Source organism: Plectropomus leopardus, chromosome 22 (assembly GCF_026936395.1).
Source record: "Plectropomus leopardus strain MGB_pleo_1.0 chromosome 22, ASM2693639v1, whole genome shotgun sequence".
Classification (NCBI taxonomy): domain Eukaryota; kingdom Metazoa; phylum Chordata; class Actinopteri; order Perciformes; family Serranidae; genus Plectropomus; species Plectropomus leopardus.
Window position 1 is genome coordinate 21,060,930 of NC_142197.1, and position 14,408 is coordinate 21,075,337.

Below are 14,408 nucleotides of genomic sequence, written 5' to 3' on the forward strand. Positions count from 1 at the left end.
AGGAAAGGGTTAATCAGCTTCATTACTGCTGGCTTTCATATTTAAACACACACGATAAACAGCGAGCCTACTGAACAGCGACGTACAGGCCAGTATGTTTATGTATCTGTTCTTGCTTTTGTTGTCGGGGTGATTGGAGCTGTCTGCGGTGATGCCCATGTCCACCGTGCACGCCTGCACTTCCTGGAAAACAAAATAACACACAGATAAGACTTATGTTAGTCACTCAGGGGAAGCTAAACATGCTAACTAGCACAACGAGCATGTGATGTGATTTTTTTTTCCTGGACGGTAGTAGGAGGTAGTTTGTGCTATGTTTTTTATATTATATTGGCCTTTAACTGTCAATGTGATTACCATACAATAGTCAAGACAAATAAATAAGCATTTATGGATGAAGTTGCAACTAGAATTTGTTTATGGCAATTAAAATATGATTTGGTTACTAAAATTTGATTACAAATTTCAAATGGTTCTTAAAATACATTAATTTATATTCATATTCAATAAAGATGTGGGGCAAAAAACAGCTGAAGGAATGGTAGGATTCTAATTTTCATTATTTCGTTATTATAAATAATCATAAATGAGGATTAAAAGATATGTAAAATGCCACTTGTAAGGGTCCTTGACTTCATCTCTGTTTGAAAAAAAGTAACAGACATGTAAAGAAGCAGAGAACAGCAGCAGGGAAAATCATTTCTGCCTCAGAAAATCCTGAATAACTCATATTTATACACATTTATATCCAAATCACCACCTATTTCTGGCATTTAGTTAAAAAATAAGCACACCAAGTTGACATTTAGTATCACATCCAAAATTCAGATGCTGCAGTCTACAAGCTGACCGGCTTGTCAACAGAGGGTCAAACAAGTGAGATTTCATTTTGATCAAAATTCACACATTCCAGAGTTGTACAGAAATGAAAGGAAAACCACACTTCTGCACTGAAGGCGTCTTACCTCATAGGATTCTTTGACAATCTAATGGAGGGTGGTGAGGATGCAGAAAGCACGACGATGGTGGTGGAGGTGGTGAAAGGAGAGTGGGAGGGGGGAGGGGGACAAGATGACAGACAGACAGACAGACAGACAGGGAGTCAGTGCAGGTACAGGAATATGGGGTTCAGATACACACACAGAGGCGGGGCTAAGTGGGAAATACACTGATATTCCCAACTGAGCTGCAGACTTTTTAGCTTTCAACCATGTCCTTCTGTTCTTCAGTGTAAAACAATAAAGCACTGTTTTGAATGTGTGAGTACCTAAAAGGCTTATATGTATTTACAAGTTGAGGCTGCCATCATGCTCCTGCATTTTAGCCTCTTTTCTTTGATGTAAAGTGTAGGTTTGTGGCTGCAGCTATAGAAACGGCATAAACACTGGAACAAAAATGGGTGAGGCACAAAAACACACTGACAGTTACACCGGAGAGGGTTTACTTTAGTTAATCGTATCTGTATGTCAGGAGGTTCATGCTAGGAAACAGGGGTGACTAATGTCATGCAGATGTATGTACTAATCCACTAAAACTAATCCACAAACTGTTCTACAATACATAACATTAAGACATAACGATACTCGACATGAGACATTTCTCTGGTTTCACACTTAGTATAAGCAGAAATGAAAATTTTACCTGACTAAAAGCTTAAATCTGAATCCTAAGTGCTGTCTTGATTTGATGTGTATTTGAAATTGAAAGTCTGGGAGTAAAACTAAATAGCACTGCACTGGTTAGTACCAAACGCTCTTTCCTCATACTGTTGCACAGCGTGTTGCATATGGAAGTTACATATTATCACTGTGCTAAATGATTTCCCTAAAGAACATGATGTTAATAGAGATATGGAAGAGCATTAAGAAGCTGTGATAAATGAGGTGTTTCCACTTATACACATGAACCAAAACTGAGTGATCCCTTTAGTTTATGCTACTTGAAACTTTGTAAGCTGAATTCAGGAAATGTATCTTTTTAAAAAAAAATATATTTTGTGGCTGTTTATGTTCGCTTTGTGAAAAAAAAATCCACAGACATTTAGTTCAACTCTAATATTGTAATCATAAATATTCAGTGCACCTCAAACTCCTTGGAGAAGGTGTTGGTGGTGTGCAGCTCCATCACATGCTTCACAAACTGCTTCACTGTCAGTGGCTCGTGACCGTCTGCAATGACAGAGTGAATGTTTAATTGTGTGCTTGACATTGCAACTCAGTTATGTTTGATATCACAATGATAATATTATAAATTAATATCCCTTTAAACCAACATGGAACAGGTTCTGCTCCGATACCTATTTTTCTTTAAAATTTTTTTGCTCAAGGTCTTTTTATGAATATTTAGAGTCATAAAAATACAATTAATCACAGATGTTGAAAAGGAAATCACAATACATGTCCTGTTCTCCCTACCCACCCAATGTTTCTGCTCCCATCCCCTCTGTATCATGCAACAAAGAGAGTACCCTCAGTTGCGCAGAAAATTTAAAGTATATATAAACAAACTCAATGTAAAAATGATAGAAGGTGAGACACAAAATAAAACAAGTGAGAATTACAAAATTTAACAAAAAAAAGCCACAAAACAGAGACTAAAAAGACAAAAAATAACAAATAAATAAAAAAATAATTAGAGAATTACAAAAAAAGGATCAGTGTAACAAAACTTCAGTATCAGTATCAATAATGTCTATTTTTTCTCTGTAGGTTATAAAGGTTACCATACTGCATGAACATTCTTAGCACACCTTTTTCCTCCAAAGTCAGATGGTTTATAAGATCTTTAATCCATAGCTTTGAGGTAGGATGATTTTTTCCTTCCATTTAGCAGTATAAATTGTCTGGCTTAAAGAGATAAAAGTGATTTCGGCACCTAATTTTGAACTGTTTTGAGTATTTCAACCAAAAATAAATTGGTTCAGAACCCAAAAAATTGGCTCTCTAATGGAACAAAAAAAATAATTTCCATTTACTTGAAGTACAGTCAGTGATGACATCAGTAGGCGTGTCTTACTCTACAGGTTGGAAAGAGATGATGTGTCAAGTGAGAAGTCTTTAGAAACAAAATGGCATGTAATGTCTTATTAATGATTAGTCTATGTTTTTATCCGAAAAAAATGTGTTACTGATAACAGAAGAAAAGATCGTAGATTATCAGTTCCATCCGCTGTCTTGCCACAACTGTTGTTGTGCACTGTGCAATGCTCTCCATTAATACAGTAACACATCCTTGATTTCAGTGGTTCCACTCAAAACTGGTGGAAAATGCCATCACTGCATAGAACCAACGTTCCAACAATCCTGAACATAACTTCCCTAACTCAAAAACCAGAGCTCATTTGGTGTGTAAAGTGTGTGTATGTGTATGTGTACATGCGCGTGTGTTACCTGTGGCCAGCAGCAGGGGTGTAGATGGAGCTGATATGACTTTAGGTGATGCACTGTCATCTGGGTAAAAATTAGCTGCCTGGAAACAGTTTCTGTGACACAAAGAAATCAGAATCTAAGAACACAAGAGAAAGTCATTTAGTAGGATACTGACCTTGTGTGTGTCTCTGTGTGTGTGTGTGTGTGTGTGTGTGTGTGTGTGTGTGTGTGTACCTCCAGTAGACCAGTATGCCCACCAGCACCAGCAGACAGAGGATGGTGAGAGTGGAGACGACAGCCAGAGGAACGACTGTCCTCTTCTCCCTTTCCACACCTCCGACCAGCCCGACTCGAGACTCATGGCTGCTGTTGCTGCCCTCTGACAGAGAGACGAGGTAAAGAAGGGTGGGGTGTGTGGTGGGTGAGAGACAGAGAGAAAGGGGGAGAAAAAGAAAGAAAGAGGGGTAGAGTGTGGGTGTGTCATTAAGCACAGAGACAGAAGGACACACAAAGATCATGTCAGTTTAATTCTCTATAATTTAATTTTAAAGTAAAGTTTATCTATCAGGATTTCCATGACAACTCAGCAATGTGGTGGAGCAGTTTGAAAGATACATTTTTACTATTCTTTTATAATAAAGTTACAGCATTAGGCCATTTTCAAAACTATAGCCAAACATAGCAGCATATCCAGTTTCTGCCGGACTGTTTCTCACACTTTCCAAAGAGAAACTGACACACTTTAAACATTTTTAGGTTGGCCACTTTGGGACAGAACAACAAGGAATTAACTAAACAGCTACAAATAATGTTGATATTTCACATTTGCTTATTTAAGGGTAAAGTCAGTATTTTTCATCCTGGGCCCTGTTTTTATATGTTTTTTTGCTGAAGTGCCTATTAGGGAACAACAATTTTTGAAATTGTTCCAGTATTGAGCAAGAAGCCTGTAGCAACAACACGAGCTGTAACCACTCTGGGCATATTTACAGTGTCAATATACTTCACTAAAAGTGTTTGGTTTTGCAACAGACAGGTTCAGATTGTTATTATACGAGTCTGACAACATAATAGAGAGGATCAGTACAGAGACTGACCATTATTTTAAAGAGTAAGATCCTTTTTCTTTATCCACAAACAGCTCTGAAATCACTGTACCTGGACCTACCAGACTCCATTTAAATAAACATTAATTTTAGTATATATAGATTCAGCATATTTTCACATCTAACTGGTAAATTAAGGGTTTATTTCCCCTGAAATTCAGTTGATAATTGTTGGAAAGGTGGAAAGACAAACAAAGACAGTTTTCTCGAGTTTCAAGTAGTTCCAGTCGACTTTAAATCAAGTGTGTTTTAATGATGATAAAATTACTGTTAATTTAAATGGGATCTGGTGGGTTTGGCAATAGTGATTTTGGGGGGTGGTTCTTGTAAAACAAAATGATCTCTTTTTTTTGGTTACACTAGCAGCTGCAGCGTCTCACTTAATATTAAACACATTTTTTAAATTGTGGCCTTCATTGGTCACTTAGACCCAAAAACATGGGAAAATAGGTCCAGGTTGAAGGTTAAATAATACCAAAGTCACACCTTTAACAAATCCAGCAGAAAGTGAACAACATTAGAATTCATCTGAAGTCACATTTTGACTTCCTGGCAAATGAAAGTCAAATATTCCCTTTCCCTTTAGCTCTGTTTGAATCTCTGCCAACTTCTGAGGGAAATCTGGCTTTTTAGCTGCTTCACTATGTTCTGAAACTAATTGCTAACTTTCTGCTGTTTCATGGTGTGCAGGTGGCAAACGATGGGTTTATCAAAGCCCTTTGGCTGAGAACTGCTGCCTGCTGCGGCTGTGAGACGAGGACGATTGTTGCACAACCAAATCAATGAGCTGAGAGACGATCAAATGCTCCACAAAGCCGAGGAGAACTGCAGAGTTGAGTGGTAATTCTCTGTGGGTTCATCATCCCTTTTCATCTACTCATTTCATCCTCTGTTAATGAAGAAGCATTAGTTGTTACAGCTTTAAGTGTTTATGTTTCCACAGCAATAACTAGGGTTCCTGCAGCTTACAATAAAATCAATAAAATAATTTTCCAATGATCCAAATTGAAGGGAAAAAAGCCATAAATTTACTTTGCATTTGCCCAGGTGTTACATCAAATGCTGAAAAACATTAAAACTTTCTACAGTGGAACACATAAAAAACACCAAACATATGTTAGAAGTATCCATTCCTTAAAAAAAGCTTGTTCATTTTCATTAGACTGGATGTTGTAAAAATATGTGAGTGTTGGTCACTCCTCTATCCTGATCTGGGCGACGTTAAATTCTGTAAATCATTTTTAAAACAGATTTTAAAAAAAAACAGATATTACCAATTATTTTGAGTTATAATGCAACATCAGAAACAAAGTTTTTCTAATTATCCTTCTTCCCATGTCTTGGAATTTTTTAAACTTTTAAAAGACTTATATAAGACATTTTAATACCAATTACAGCCTTCTTTACAGATTTGTACATTTAATGCCTTTTAAGACTTTTCAAAGATCTGCAGGAATATTGTTTGGAATAAAATCCTATTTAGCCATTGGGCCACCTAACTGAAACTTTGTAGGTTATCACTTGAACATACAGTATGTGTATGAAAAGATGAGAAAGGCGTCAAATTTACAGCTCTGGCTTTCTGTGACAGAATGCAAAGAGGCAGAGGAAAAGCTGGGCATCAAGCAGTATTTACCTTCCCTTTTCTCCTCTGTGTCTTTGTTGGCGTCTGTCAGTCTGAGGAGAGGGACGAGACGCCCCAACAGGGGACTTCTTCCAGCATCAAACAACAAACTGTCCACACTTGAGAACTCTTGTAAACTCTTTCCAATTACAGCGGCCTCACCATCCTCTGTAACACCTCCCTCTATGTGTTCCTCACTCTCCACACCTCCACTTCTCTTAGTGTCTCCCTCATTTTCGTCCTCAAAAGTAGAGTTACCCCGAACCTGACTGTTAAGACTGATGTTTTTACCCTCTTCATCATGTCCATCGCTATTTTCCTCACTGCTGTCAAACAGAGGGAACTCCGCTGTAGCTTTATCTCGACGGACAAACAGCTGGAGACCAGACAGCTGGAGATCGTCTCTACTCTCAGAAACAGCTTCTTTGTTGCCCCTTCTATCACCTTTGTCACAATTTTCATTTTCACCTACAGCTTTGACACCTTCTCCGTCATCCTCAACTGTCTTTCCTTTCCCCTCTCCATCTCCAGCACCCTCTCCAGAACCACTCAGGTCCTCAGGCCAGCTTAAAACTCTGAAATTGGACTCAATTTCATTCCCGCTGCTGACCTCGGTGTATATTGTCTTCCCTACCAAACTCTCAGCTTCACTTTCTCTCTCTTCTAGCGTGTCAAGGCCTGCTGTGCTATTGAACTGTCTGGCACTCTTATTTGTTTCACCATCCACTTTCCTCACTCTCTCAATCCCAGTGCCGTGTGCTCCTTCTCCTTCTCTCTCTCCCTCTTGGTCTCCACTTAACTCACTTTCATTCTCCTCCATTTCTTTCTCTGCTGCTGTTTCACACTCTTTCTTGCAACTTGTTTTGCTTCCGGCCGCATCTGTGCCATCATCTGTTTCTCTATCCATCTTAATACTTGCTGATCGACTCTTCATCCTTGAGTTATCCAAATTGAAGCTGATAGTTGAACATGGAATGGTAGAAAGGTCCGTCTTAACTGTAGTAGCTCCATCAAATTCCTGGTTGCTATCAAGCCCAGAGCCTGATCCACTTCCCTCTGCTGGCCAGTGTGTGTTGGATTCCTCTGAATTATCCTCTGAAGGATCGAACAAAGTCAGATTTTTAGAATCAAAGAAAGATGTGACTGAGGTGGAGTTGCCTTCTTCTTCACGTCTATTCGCTTCCTCTTCATTGTTGGGACGCAACAAGATGTTCAGACCATCTTGAATCCCACTGCCAGTTTGATCAAGAGAAGTATTTGGGGTATTTTCTTCTACTGTGTTTGTCTTTGATAAGTTGATGGCACTCAAGTCATAATCAGGCAGCAAAGAAAGCGAGGGCTCAGTGATTGTGGGATCCCAAGAGCCCAAAGTGGTAGAAATCTGAGGGTGCTCTAAATTCATTCGTAAACGGACAACAGAGTGCTCTCCAGAAGACTTATGATGAAAGATAAGGCCACTTTTATCTTCAAGGAGGGCAGGAGAAGGATGGAAATTCATTATGTAGTCGTCAAAAGGGTTGAGAGCTTGAGGCGTGACTAAATGTCCTTCAGCAGATCCCCCTTCTGGGTCAGAGACTGTAGGATTTGCAGATTTTACTATCACTCCACTAGAAGTGAGTAAGTTTTTTAAGCCAGAAGATGGGTTAATGGTTGAGTCTTCAACCTTGGACGTGGGTGTATCTGCTGCAAGAAGAGCCAAAGTAAAAGTCTGACAAAAATAAAACTTTCCCAGGACAGCAGCATTGCAATGTGTCCTTTCAAAAACACCAAGACAGATGGAAGAAAAGGTAAGAAATGAACCTCCTACAGGGTTCCCACACGTTTATGGACAAAATATCCAAACTTTTCAATTACTTTTCAAGGAACCATAAAAAAAGATTTTGTAACATTACTGTCACAATTTCATTATACAACAACAAAGTTCATTTATTTTTTGCAAAATGATTTTGACTCATTCCATGACTTTTCATGTCCAGGAAAATTACTTTTCAAGGTTTTCCATGACTGGGGGAACCCTGCTCCCAATTATTGTGCACATGGCATTTGAGGAATTCAGAGAGAAGCACAGCCAGCATATTTTTGAGTACTGACTCAGCAAAGGTAGACTTTGCAAACATTTTACTCAAAATGCACAAAGAAAGCAGAGAAGTAGAAGTTCATTACTGAGTTCCTGAATGAAGACATGTCTTAAATCAACTTGGTGAAGACGAACAGATGCAGCACCCTCAAGATAAAGCGAACCTTTCATTTTATGAGAGGGACAGAAGAAAAAAAGCAACCACCAGAGTGCACTGTTGAGCCATTAAAAAGAATGCAGACCCAGAAGAGGAGTCCCAAAAGTAGATGCTAATCACTGAGCCTGAGTGGACTCAAAATGTGACCTCATGTGGAGTCAAAACATGCTGTGTGATTTGAGGGACAGTCAAGCGTTTTTAATTGCTGAGCCAGTTTGCTGATTATCATTCCAATCAGCATCAACTCCAGCTCGTTTTTTTCGGCCATCATCATTATTACCATTACCACCACCACCACCAACAGCAGCATTATCAACATCATGCCACTATACAACATGCCACCAAGATCACAGAGCACAGCAGTGATTAGCAGAGCAGCAGTGGGCTATTAGAGGAGAAAGGCAATCATCCACCGCAATTAAGTCCAGCTGTCTACCCACCACAAAAAAACATTTATTTATATTGCCGCTAGTGTGTTAAGCCGCCATATTATGATTGTAGCCACTATTATTAGGAAGTAAACTTTAATTTTTTTTGTGTGTTTTTGGGTGTTTTAACTTACCGTTAAACATGGGCTGGGTTGTGTGCATCAGCACCCTGAGGAGAGAGGAGGTGGTGAATGATTTGTAGACAGACTCAGCCAGTGTGTTGCTGGCGGTTGCCGCTCTCGCTGTGATCCAGGGAGAGGATGATGTGGAGGAAATCGACATGATGGTTTCTGGTAGAGGTCTGTTCACAGGGGCACCGCTGTCTTTAGAGGACGGCAGGGAGACTTTGTCCACTTTATTACCTGTGGGAAATATGTACATAATGTTTTATATGACGTGATGTTGCACGATATGATGAGACACGTGTTGACCCAAGACATGACATGACGTGGGCTATACTATGACATGATGGGGTGAGATTTTTCATGTTGACCTAACATGACCTCACATGATGTGACTACATGATTTGATGTCACATTAAAACCAATATGGCATGATGTCATAATGTGATGTGACGTAACGATTAATAATCGTTGACAATGACATAAATGACTGATGATCTGTCAAGCAAGGATGTTATGTGGAATTATGTAATGATGAGACATTGCATCACATGATGTGCTTTATGAATGAATGAATGAATGACTGTATGAATGAGGTGTTGATGTGTATTGATGTGTCATGCATAAAAATACACACAGCCTGCAAAATTCTTATATACCAGATCAGTACTTTTTAAATATTAAACTGTTTAAAACAGTTATACTTGCTCTCTTTTCTGGGCTTCTGAGACAAGGTTAGCAAACTTAAAAAGATTAAATGTGAACAGATTCCCTCTCCTGACTCCTGACCCCCATCCAACATTTTCTTTTTTAATTTTGTTTTTAGTTGTACCTCTGTTCTACTTGTACCATTATGATCAAGAATTCAAGCTTTTAAAAATATGTATTATAATTGTTATTGTTTATTATTATCTTATTTCTCAAATTTGATTTTATTTTTGTTATACTATCTACAAACCATGTAGAAACAGCTGGGAATAAAATTAAAAGATTTTTTTTTAAGTTGCTGCGACAGTAATAAAACTGGATTTAAAAAAAAAAGCAAATAGCCATTTTTAGTTACTGTTTTTAAAGACAGTAAAAAGCAAAGCCTTGCGTTTCGCCTTGCTATACCGTTTTTTTTCCAGTACTGTGTCTCTTGGATGCCTGCTGATTTTTGTCTGGCACTTGGTCACTCCTTTTTCGAAAAACCCCATCTTATCTGGTCGCCCAAAAACATCCTCAACACAGAAAATAAAATAAAGGCAAAAATACATCACCACATGCTTCTAGTGGCCAATAAGTAAGATTGAGGGATTACTTCTGTATGAGTCCATAAACTGTTTGCAGAACAACTCTCAACTCATAGTATAGTATATCTCTAAGCAGCTATAGCTGTTCCAGTTATGTATTTGGAAGATTCTTGAAATTTAAACAAGTTTCAATTTTAAGTTAAATCCTAAAAAAGCAACTGACAATCCAAACTGTGTCAACACTGGTGTTAATCTGAGTAGAGTCGGTGGCAAGCGTCCAGTGGGAAAAAAAAGTTCTTCTTCTGCTGGTACCCACTGAAATATTTATGAGCTTAAATTCCTCCCTGGCGGTGCTTGAAGTACCAACCAGAGATGTTTTTTGGTAAACAAGAGTGCCAAAAACAGGAAAACCTCCTCCAGTAAAATCTGACCTGGCAACACAGCGGCGGCACTAGCAGACAGTGTTGCAGCAGAAGTGGTAGGTTCTAGTGGGGAGTTGTTGACGGTGTCTTCATAGAAGATATCTGTGACTTGGATGTCCTCCACAGGAGGGGTGTAGAGGTCCGACTGAGAAGAAGGGAGGCCACTTTCTCCGGCTTGGTCTGGTGAACTATTATCCCCCGACTGCAAGTAGAAAAGGCTTATTAAATGAGGAAACTAAAGAACATTAAGTAAATCTTTGGACAAGAACATTCTAGTCTGGTATTTTAAGCAAAAGAAACCCTACTAGCAACTTTGCATTTCTATATTTTGTGCCAGGTGTTTAGTAAGTATCTAATTTAAGGATTACATTGAGAAAAAGTGGAAATGTGTATAGTGAACTACCTGATGTGGCAACACTGACAGCGAGGCTTCTTCTGTGATTTGCTTGCGAATTGTTGGCAGTGTGGTAGTCCGAGCAACTGGAAACAGGAAGCCTGGCTGCTCAGTGACCTCACTCACCCATATTGCACCGTTGCCATTAAAACCTGCATTGGTGATCGGCCGCTGCATCGGATCACTGTCCTCGTAAATCCAGTTCTGATCCATATCATCGGATTTAGCCCCATTCTGGCTTGGTTTCTTTTTCACATTCTGGTTGAGATGTTTTTTCTGTAGAATGGCAGACTCAGAGGGGGTCTTTGGGGTTGAACCGGTGCTGACCTGGACAGGGAGGTTCTGGTAAACTCTGGTCTGTTCTACTGGGATCTCCTCCACGGGGCTGTGGTCCTCCGAAGATACATCGACCTGATTCAGGTTCTCTGGCTTCTCTGATTTGGCTTTAGAGGGGAACTAAAAACAAGGGAAAAGAAAACGCTACAGTGTGGAACTGTGTCACAACACAATGTTTGGTTGCTGTATATGAGTAACAAAAACATTTAAGGATTTTTATGCTATCACTGTTTATTCCATAAAGGGGACCTATTACACTTTCTGAAATGGTGGATAAATTACCAACATTGGCAACCAAGATGACAATATTTCCCTTGCGTTAGCATGTAGCTACATGTAGCTGTGTAGGCTATGTAATCATTTGCAGTAGCGCGTCTGGAGCACTTGACTTTATATAGAAATCCATTGCGAGTGATGTGAACTTATCTTGAAAGTTGAAAAACCTGTTGGGAACAGTATTCAGAAAGGTCTGAAGCTTTGGCTCACAGGGATTATTTTTTCCATAAGTTTATCTCAGTATTTGAAACTCTGGCCTCGTTTAATATGAGCATGTGACACTGAAACATTATAGACTTTATATAACGGCAAATAAGGAAAAGCATAAGTTTATTTTTAATGCTTAAAAATGAACATCTTATTAAAGACAAAATGGTGCTGGAGTTTCCTTGTTTACTTCATTATTCAAATTAACTGATAAGTCAAAAAATAATCTCCGTTATTGCAGTGTGGAAGAGCACAGGTCCTCTAAGTGAGAAAAACATGGTTGCCTTTTTTTGGTAATCTCTCCAAAAACACGCTGGAAAGCCCTCTGTAACCTTTTGTACTGCTCTCCAAACACTCAATGACAAGCCGCTACTGAGATAATTACAACAATTTGCATAATAATTAGGTGCACTGATATGACTGAATGCAGGGCAAACTTCAGCACTGCAAAAGTAATTCAGCAAAATGAATGCCAACACGCAGAGCGGTGTCAGGTGAAACCACAGATTCAGACTGCCCTACCTCTCTGTTGCCTTCCAGATCTTTTGTGACACCGTCAGGATCTGAATCAATTTCTGAAGAGAGAGTGCAAATAAAGACTTACTTTCAGCTGTAGTAAATGTAACAGTTCAGTTTTTCTCTCTGTCAGAGTGACTGTTCATACCAGGGTCTTCTAATGGCATGTCCACTATCATCTGGTCGCTCAGTCGTCCTCTGAGTCCGTTGGTGCAAACAGCAACCACCTGAACCACGTAGCTGCTGTTGGCTAGCAGGTTAGGGATGATGGCACCCTGTAAAGTCACATAGGTGAGTTAATATTAGTGGTTCCCAATCTTTTATCATCTGACATACACCCACAACTAGGGATGTCCTGATCATGTTTTTTTTCCCCTTATCCCGATATGAGTCATTAAAAATTGAGTATCGAGTATTGAGTCCCGACCGGCTACTTTTGTTTTCCCAGATAATACAGTGGCACAGTGGACACTTTAAGAAGGCTTCTTTAAAGTTATTTAAAAAAATACCTGCATCCAAGCTTGATGTTGTTTATTAGACTATTATTATTATTCATTTATTTAACAAAATAAAGTAAAAAATAACAAACCCTCCCTTTAACCTTGTTGGCCTCCTCACTGTCTCAAGGAAATACTGTACCTCTGTCCCTGTAAGAGTTCTGTGTTTGTTGTTCTGGCAGCCTGAATGTAATCTGAGTGATCTGTATTTGGTCTGAGTGTTAATTCTTGTTATCTGCACATTTCTCAGGGCATCAAAAAATAAGCCACCTCTGCTCTCTCTCCTTGAAGCAGGGCGAAGAAACACCATGCAATACAGTTGAAAGCAAAACACAAGACTCTCACACTGAACTGAAATAAAACAAGTTCTCATAAGTTCTGTAAATAACGTAAATAAACAGTCTTATACTCTGTTTTTGGTTTATGGTGTGTGGTGTTTTGCAGCGAGCGGGGCTCAGCCGCTGCTCTGAAGTTCAGCAGGGAGGAGAGACAGACTGCTCAGAGGAGCAGAGTTGATGAGAGCTGCACTCCACATTGCTCTGCATGAAAGTAGAAACATCTGTGTGACAGCTGACATAAAACACAGGATCAGATGCTCTATAAGATAAATATTCCTGAGTAAAAAAAAAGCCTAGACTGGCCCCGATCCAATCTCAAACACTGGATAAGGGGTCGATGAAGGCATAATTTGGAAATGCTACCAACATCACCTATCATATATGCCCGGTCAGTGCAATTTTGCAATGATCCTGGATTTAATGAAGTTTAGGTTTATTCTGCTTTTCTCTTTCAATGGATTTTGTTAAGTTTGCAATTATTCTTTTATCACATGGAAAGACGGTACTTGACGTTTCAACCAGCGCTCTAGCACGTTTAACTGTCAATATCCAATTCTCTGCACGCTTGCTAATTAATTTTCATGCACTCTCAATCGCAGTGGGTGGTTCTGAGGAGTTACAGCTGCCTCCGGTCAGTGGGGGGTACATCCTGTGAAGTCTGTTTATCACAGGTGGTTTCTTGGTTATTAACACAAAAAATATACTAAGGATCACCATCACTGCATACAGTTTAGTAATCTTATATGTGTATTTTTTTTTCCAAATTGCAAATATGTCAAAATTTTTATCTCTCTCACTCTTTTTCTCAAATTAGCTAAACTTTTCTAATTTAGGTGGTGTTGCCCTTTAAACATCTCTGCTGTGAAATGTTTTTTTATCTTCAAATTCAATCACATTTACAAATCATATAATACTAGTTCTAAGGATGACTTCTTGGTTTCCTTTCAGACTCCAAATATGTTCCATTTTTGAATCCCTACAATATAGGAGACATTCAAGGTACATTATCTTAATGAGAATAATAATTTAAGTTGGACATACACCAAGAATAATTGTGTAAAATCCACCTCATGCTCTAATTCCTTTTTTTAAATATGGACTTAAGAGCATCTTTATTGACAGTAATTAAGTCATAATCTAGTTGTATTGCATTGCCGCAGTGTTTGTCAATCTTTAAATTATAAATTAGGCCTGTTGTGGGTTTTTATTAGATGTGTTTATGCACATATAAGGCAGGCAGACTAAAGGTGGTGTCCATATTTTCAGTCATTCATTTGTGTTGTTGAGTGTGGTCTGAGTATTAACGAC

The 14,408-nt window shown here is 38.9% G+C and overlaps 1 protein-coding gene across 3 annotated transcripts in view; it reads right to left on the reverse strand.

Moving 5' to 3' along the window:
* The window catches only part of ptprz1b (protein tyrosine phosphatase receptor type Z1b), an 80,618-nt gene that overhangs the window by 7,953 nt on the left and 58,257 nt on the right, over positions 1-14,408 (reverse strand). Inside the window, exons 10-20 of one of the 3 annotated variants that reach the window (XM_088072465.1) lie at positions 12,414-12,540; positions 12,272-12,324; positions 10,940-11,386; positions 10,546-10,738; positions 8,895-9,122; positions 6,111-7,781; positions 3,603-3,747; positions 3,390-3,481; positions 2,083-2,168; positions 966-986; positions 87-183 (exon numbers count right to left, since the gene is read on the reverse strand). In XM_088072465.1, coding sequence (XP_087928591.1) covers positions 87-183; positions 966-986; positions 2,083-2,168; positions 3,390-3,481; positions 3,603-3,747; positions 6,111-7,781; positions 8,895-9,122; positions 10,546-10,738; positions 10,940-11,386; positions 12,272-12,324; positions 12,414-12,540 — 3,160 coding nt within the window. The remainder of the gene's footprint in view (positions 1-86; positions 184-965; positions 987-2,082; positions 2,169-3,389; positions 3,482-3,602; positions 3,748-6,110; positions 7,782-8,894; positions 9,123-10,545; positions 10,739-10,939; positions 11,387-12,271; positions 12,325-12,413; positions 12,541-14,408) is intronic. The other 2 variants (XM_088072463.1, XM_088072464.1) reach the window with 2 other exon arrangements.